The sequence below is a fragment of the Muscardinus avellanarius genome, assembly GCF_963383645.1.
Source record: "Muscardinus avellanarius genome assembly, chromosome: 3".
NCBI classification, from domain to species: domain Eukaryota; kingdom Metazoa; phylum Chordata; class Mammalia; order Rodentia; family Gliridae; genus Muscardinus; species Muscardinus avellanarius.
This window is the reverse complement of record NC_137788.1, coordinates 119,125,372-119,132,177: the sequence shown is the minus strand read 5'-3', so window position 1 is coordinate 119,132,177 and position 6,806 is coordinate 119,125,372. Positions and strand designations below refer to the sequence as shown.

General features: G+C 51.5%; 1 protein-coding gene across 1 annotated transcript; it reads left to right on the top strand.

Annotated features, from left to right (window-relative positions):
- Nucleotides 1-373: 373 nt before the first annotated feature.
- On the top strand, nt 374-2,628 carry LOC308260309 (sperm motility kinase X-like; the record flags this gene model as incomplete). Its single annotated transcript, XM_080691615.1, has 3 exons — nt 374-1,339; nt 1,931-2,042; nt 2,420-2,628. The coding sequence occupies 3 exons, from the start codon at nt 374-376 to the stop codon at nt 2,626-2,628; spliced, it is 1,287 nt and encodes a 428-aa protein (XP_080547741.1).
- Between the last annotated feature and the right edge of the window lie 4,178 nt (nt 2,629-6,806).

The following is a 6,806-nucleotide window of genomic DNA, read 5'->3' as shown; positions in this document are numbered from 1 at the left end:
CATTCTTGTTATTAAACTGGGAAAAGTCTTGGAGGGCAAAGGTAAGACAGCCCCAGCAGGCCATGGCTCGCCCTGATTGGGCCATGTCTAGCCATGACCTCACAAAGAGCCTCTATGAGGTGTCAGGGACTGGCTATATAAGGACCTGGCTGTTACTGGTCATTTGTCCGTTGAGTACAGGAAGCTATCGTGTGGTGACCTGTAGGACTGTGTCTTGGTGCTTGTGTGGATTTGGATTCAGTTTGGCTTTGACTTCTGATTTTGGACCTAGGATTTTGGATTTTGGCATTGGAACTTTGGATCGTGGACCTTTGGATTTTGTACTTTGGCTTTGATTTTTGGCTCAGGACTTTGGATTTCGGGCTTCGACTCAATGGCTGGGAAGAGAGAAGGTAGGGAGGTGAGTCCAGGCATCTCCACCGACAATCCCTGGAAGGAGGCCCTCAAAGGTCAATATACCATCATACGGAAAATTGGCCAGGGTGCATTTGGCAGCATCCATCTGGCCTGCCATATCCTCACTGGGATGGAGGTGGCTATAAAAGTTATAAATAAATCAAGGCATCAGCTCCCCTTCATGCCAGAGGTAGAGATAATGAAGACGGTGGAACATCAACACGTGGTGCAGCTCTTTGAGATTGTGGAGACACCGAACACAACTTGTATAATCATGGAGTTTGTGAGCGGGGGTGAGCTGCCCGTTGGCCTGAGGGAGGAGGAGGCCCGGCGGCTGTTCAGGCAGATCCTGTGGGCGGTGCACTATTGCCATCAAGAAGGCATCATCCACAGAGACCTGAAGCCGGAAAACATCCTGCTGGACCAGGAGGGGAACGTGAAGCTCATTGATTTTGGGCTGAGCTGTAAAATCAAGTCTGGGCAGCAGCTGACATCTTTTTGTGGAACTCTCGCATTCTGTGCTCCTGAGCTCTATGAGGAGCAACCATATGGCCCCAAGGTGGACATCTGGGGTTTGGGGGTCCTCCTCCACTTAATTTTAACAGAGACTCTCCCCTTCTTGCAAAGTCTCAACTCTCAGGAGAAGAAAGAGCGGGTCATGCGGGGACACTACAAGGAGCCCACTCACCTTTCCCCCGAGGCTCAGGACATTATCAGGCAGCTGCTGACAGTAGACCCAGCCCAGAGGCCAACAGCTGAAGATATTCTAGGGCACCCATGGCTGGTTCAGGGTGAAGACGTACCACCTCCTCCCAAGCCTCTCCCCAAGGAGCCGAATGCCTTGATTTTAAGGGTCATGCGTTGCCTGGGATATGACCCACACCTCACCTGGATGTCTGTGTCCAACAGACTCTTTAACCATCTGAGTGCCACCTACCTCATGGTACAGCAGAGGGTGAGCCAGGGTACAGTCCAGGTGAGGCAGAAACAACATCAGAGCAGTGCACCACCGTCAACACCAGCAGACACTTTTGCTCTCCCCCCAGTACGGAGAGCTAGCGAGCCTGCCCGTCCCACCAATCCCTTGCTCTCTGGGCATTCCCTGGACCAAGAGGGCACACAGTTAGGGCACAAGAGAGACAGAAGACACAGCCTCCCAGCCATCCCCCTGGGCAGCATGGGAGGGAGTAGTGCCAGCTCGATGGAGAGTGACAACAGCTTGCCCAGTGAGAGCGTGCCCAGGGAGAGACTGCCCAGCAAGAGCCAGCTCAACCCAGAGGGGAGGGGAGAGAGCCTGTCCAACAAAAGCCTGTCCAGCAAGATCCTGCTCAGGGAAAACCTGCCCAGCAAGATACTGCCCAGAAAGTGCCTGCCAAATGTTCACGTGCTTAGCCCCAAAGGGAGAAAGCACAGGCTTTCTACCATTCAGTGCTGGCACCAGAAGAAAGAAAATGACAGCTGGGCCCCCTCTCTGCCGACCATCGCAGAGAGAGAGGAGAATGTGCCAGTGCCTGAGGTGTGCACCCCTCAGCAGAGTGAACAGAGCCTGGGAAGCACGAGTGAGAAGTCCCCTGCTCCCAGCATGGCACCCCTGCACGATCTTGAGGACACAGCCCCTGACGTCACCTGGGGCTGGAGGCAGGCTGGCAAGAGAATTCTGGGCAGCATCATGAGAGCCTGCTGCAGCTGCCTGATGGCCAAAAAGACTCGCCCTAGAACCAGCCAAGAAGCAAAGAGGTGCCCTAAAACATTCAGAGCTAAGGTGTCTCCATCAAAAACAGGCCAGTGAGCAACATCAAGGGGCACAGAAGACACAGCCAGCCAGCCCTTACCCTGAGCAGTAACAGCCCACCTGATTCTCCTCTGCCCACCATGGAGGAGAGTCCCAACAGCCTGCCCAGCAGCAACACCAGCCCAGCGAGAGCCTGCCCAGTGAGAGCCTGCCCAGCAAGAGCCTGCCCAGCAAAAGCTTGCCATAGGAAGCAAAGACACAGCCCAGCCCCCCTTCTGCTGACCATTGCAGATGAGAGAGTGAAGAACCTGCTGGTGTTTTACCTGCGCACCTCACAGCAGAGTGGACAGAGCCCAGCTGCTGTTCGTCTGTGCGGTGATTTACCTGCACACCCACAGCAGAGTAGACAGGGCTTGGCTGCTGTTCATCTATGTGGTGACTTAACTGAGGCCCCTGCAGCAGAGTGGGCAGTGCCTGGCTGCTGTTCCTCTGTGCAGTGATTTATCTAAGCCCCCTGCACCAGAGTGGACAGAGCCCAGCTGTTGTTTGTCTGTGCAGATCTAGTGATAGGACGCCCACTCCCATCATGGCACCTAGCACAGACTGAGGCACCCCAGCCCAGCTTGTGCTCCCAGAAACTATTGGCAGAGGCAGACTCAGCCTCCACCTGGCAACCCCGTTGTGAGTCTGCAGCCACTGCCCTTGACCACACATGTGGTGAGTGAGGTGCAGAATTGGGATCAGGATCTTGAGACCCTCTGTAGTTGCCTGATGGCCCAAAGGTCCACCCTGGATCCACCCAAGGGGCTGAAGAGAAAGGCAAGCAGAAGTGCCCTGAACTACTTGGTAATAAGGTGTCTCCAGTCAAAGCAGGTGGACACCACCAAACAGGTAGGGCAGGAGGGGGCAGGGGGCACAGGCTGCTTGGCATTCCCCTGGGCAGTGTGAGGGGCAATAGTGACATCCCGCCTGCCCCTCCCCTGCCCAGCTTGGAGGAGGGAAGAACTCTGGGAGCAAAGACACAGCCTGGCCCCTCCTGTTTCCAACTCGACCCAGAGGAGATGCAAAGAGCAGGTCTGCCATTTTTCCTCATTACTCAGAAGAGAGGAGACAGAAATCTGCTTGTTCTTCCTCTGTGAAGCCCCAGTGAGAGCACCCCACTTCCAGCACCATGGCCTTGAGGTCCACCAAGCCAGCTTGTCCTCTCAGGAACAACTCACAGAACAAGACCCCTACGCCATGCAGCAACCCTGTTGGGTCCCGTGGCCACCACCATGGACAACAGTCACAGCTGGAAACAGGTAATGCAGAGAATCGTGACTCAGATCGCAAAGACCGTTGCTATTTCCTATGGGCCCCGATGTTTTGCCAAGGGGCCATCCAAGTAGGTCTAGTGAAAGGGGAGCAGAAGTGTCCTGTAGTCTAGACTTCAAGGTGTATCCAGTGAAAGCAGGCTGCTGTGATGGACCCCAACAAATAGGTGGACACTATAGTGTTTTCTTTTGTTCATGTTTGTATTTTATTGTTTTCAATTGATAAATCATAATTATATGAACTTGTGGGTTTTAGTGTGATTGTTAGACAACTATTTACACTCTAGGATGACTGACTCTTCATAATTCACCTATCTCTCAGCTCCCTGGACCCTGATTTTGGCCACAGTGGACCCCGACAGACAGCAGCTGCAGTGAGATGCTCCAACTCATTGACTTTGGGCTGAGCAGCAAGATCTCTACCAGGCATCAGCTGCAGTCCTCCTGTGACATTCTCCATCTCTGCACCCTGACTTCTTCCAGGACCATGATATGGCTCTGAGACAGATATCTGGGACCAAGGCATCATCTTCCACTATTTGCTCATGAACATCCTCTCCTCAAGACACCACCTTTGAGGAGCTGAAGGAACAGGCCCTGTAGGAAGCTGAGATTTTCCCTCACTTTTCCAAATGTACAAAACATCATCCATCACATGTTCACTGTAGATGCAAACCAGAGGCTGTCAGCCCAACCAATACTGAATCACCCATGGTTGATCCAGGGGGAATATTCACCTATTTCTCACATTTTACTCCCAAAAAACCAAACCCCTTGATCATAAGAGTCATGTGTTTACCCAAACCAGACCGAGCTGTGTCCACCAGAATATTTGACCTCACAATGTCCACCTTCCAGAGAGTACAACAGGGTGAGCCAGGGTGCAGTCCAGGTTTGGCAGGAGTATCAAGGCAGCAAGCAACCTCCATCCCCATAGACACTTCTGCCTTCTCTCTCCCCCAAAGTGGAAAGCCAGTGAGCATTCACTTCCCTCCAGCATGACCCGACTCCCCGTTCTTGCTCTCTGAGCATTCCCTGGTCAGGGAGGACACAGAATCAGGGCTGAGGGGGCAAGAGACAGAGCCCATCTGCCACTCCCCTGCCCAGCCTAGAGGAAAGTAGAGAGAGCCTACTTACTGTACTCCAGTGGAGAACTCAGGAACAAAGACACAGCCAGGCCCCTATTTCTTCCAGCCTAACCCAGAGGAGACTGCAGAGAGCCTGCCTTTCATTCTCCTGCACAAGCTCTGAGGCATCTAGGAGAGTAGACAGAGCCTACCTGCTGTTCCTCTGTGAGGCCCCAGTGAGAGCACCCCCACTCCTCGCATGGTCCTCATGCATGACCTTGAGGCCTCCCATACCAGCTCGTCCTGTGAGAGAAAATGACAGGAAAAGACTCACCCTCCACCACGCAACCCTGTTGTGCACCTGTAGCCACCACCAAGGACAACAGTCATGGCTGGAAACAGGTAACCCTGAGAATTGTGACATACATGATAAGGACCTGTTGCTGTTGCCTGCTGGCCCCAAAGATTTGACCTGGATCCCCCCAAGTGGATACAGTAAAAAAGGGAACAGAAATGCCGTGTTTTCAATATTTACCAGGTGTCTTCAGCAAAATCAGGCTGCTGAATAGACACCAAAAGGTAATGCACCTCATTGTCTGTGTCCACTGGAATATTAGAACACTCAGAATATTAGGCCACACCTGCCAGATAGTGCAATCTTGGTGAGCCTGGGTGCACTCAAGTTTAGGGGAAACATTAGGCCAGCTCTATCCCCAGCAGATCCTCCTGCATTCTCTCTTTCTGCAAATTGGAGACCAACTAAGGGTTCCCTTCTGGCCTCCCCCTTCTTTCTCTCTGAGCATTTCGTGGCCATGGAAGACACAGAATCAGGACAGAAGGGGGACAGAAGCCACAGCCTGCCTGCCATTCCTTTGGGCAGTCTGCAGGAAAGTAGAGACAGCCTGCCTACAATTCTCCTGGGCAGAGTAGAGAGAACCCATGTGCTGTTCCCCAGTGACACAGCCAAGCCCCTTCTTTCTCTAGCCTCACCTAGAGGAGACTTCTGAGAGGCTGCCTGTCATTCTCCTGTACAGCTTGGGAGAGAGAAGACAGAGACTGCCAACTGTTCCTCTGTGAGGCTCCAATGAGATCACCCTCACTATCAGCATGGCCCTACAGCATGACTTTGAGGCCCAAAAGCCAGCTTGTCTTCCTAAGAGTGATCAAAAAGACTCTCCCTCCACCATGCAAACTTGAGGTAAAACTGTTTCCACTACCACAAAAAATAATGGTGGCAGAAGCAGGTAACCCGGAGAATTGTTACTCAGATCATAAGGACCTGTCGCAGTTGCCTGCAGGCCCCAGAAATTTGCCCTACATCCACCCAAGAACATCCAGTAAAAAAGAAATGAAAAAGGAAATGAAATGTTATATACTTATATATAGGTGACTCCAACAAAAGTATGCTGCTGAGATGGACACCAACAAGTAATGCACTCCAGAAGTTTTTTGTTGTTTTGTTGTTGTTGTGTTTTATAAATGCTTGTGTTATGTCATTTTCAATTGATAAATCACAGTTGGATGCATTGGTGGGTTTTAGTGTGATGGTTAGATAAATGTGTACACTCTGGGATAACTAACTTCTAATTAATGTATCTCTCAGCTCCCTGGACCCTGACTTTGACTACAGTGGACTCTGACAGACAGTAGCTAGAGTGAGATGCTTCAACTCATGACTTTGGACTGAGCTACAAGATCATTGCTGGGCAGCAGCTTCAGTCCTCCTGTGGCGTTCTCCACTCTGCACCTTGAGTTCTACTAGGACCAAGCATAAGAGTCCAAGATGGAAATCTAGGGTCTGGGCTTCCTCCCCCACTATTTGCTCACAAATGTTTGAAGTAGCAGGCCCTACAGGGAGCTACAAGGTAGGTGGCAGCTAATCTTTCCACAAATGTGTGAACAATCATCTATCACATGGTGACTATAGGCACAACCATAGGTCATCGACCAATCCAATCCTGAGGGACCCAAGGCTGAGCCAAGGTGAGTATTCACAAATTCCTTAGGAACTGCCCCCCAATTACTATCCTCATGGTGAGAGTCGTACATTGCTTGGGTTTGTGTTGTACACTGGACATGGCTGTCTGTGTCGACAAGAATATTAGACTACAGTGTGGCCACCTGCCAAATAGTGCAAACATGATAAGCTTAGGTGCACTCCAGTTTAGGGGAAAACATTAGTCCAGCTCCATCCCCAGCAGATCCTTCTGCATTCACTCTTCCCCTATGTGGAGAACATCGAAAGGTTCTCTTTTCTCCTCCTTGTCTTGATCTATGAAAGGGGCAGAAGGCACAGCC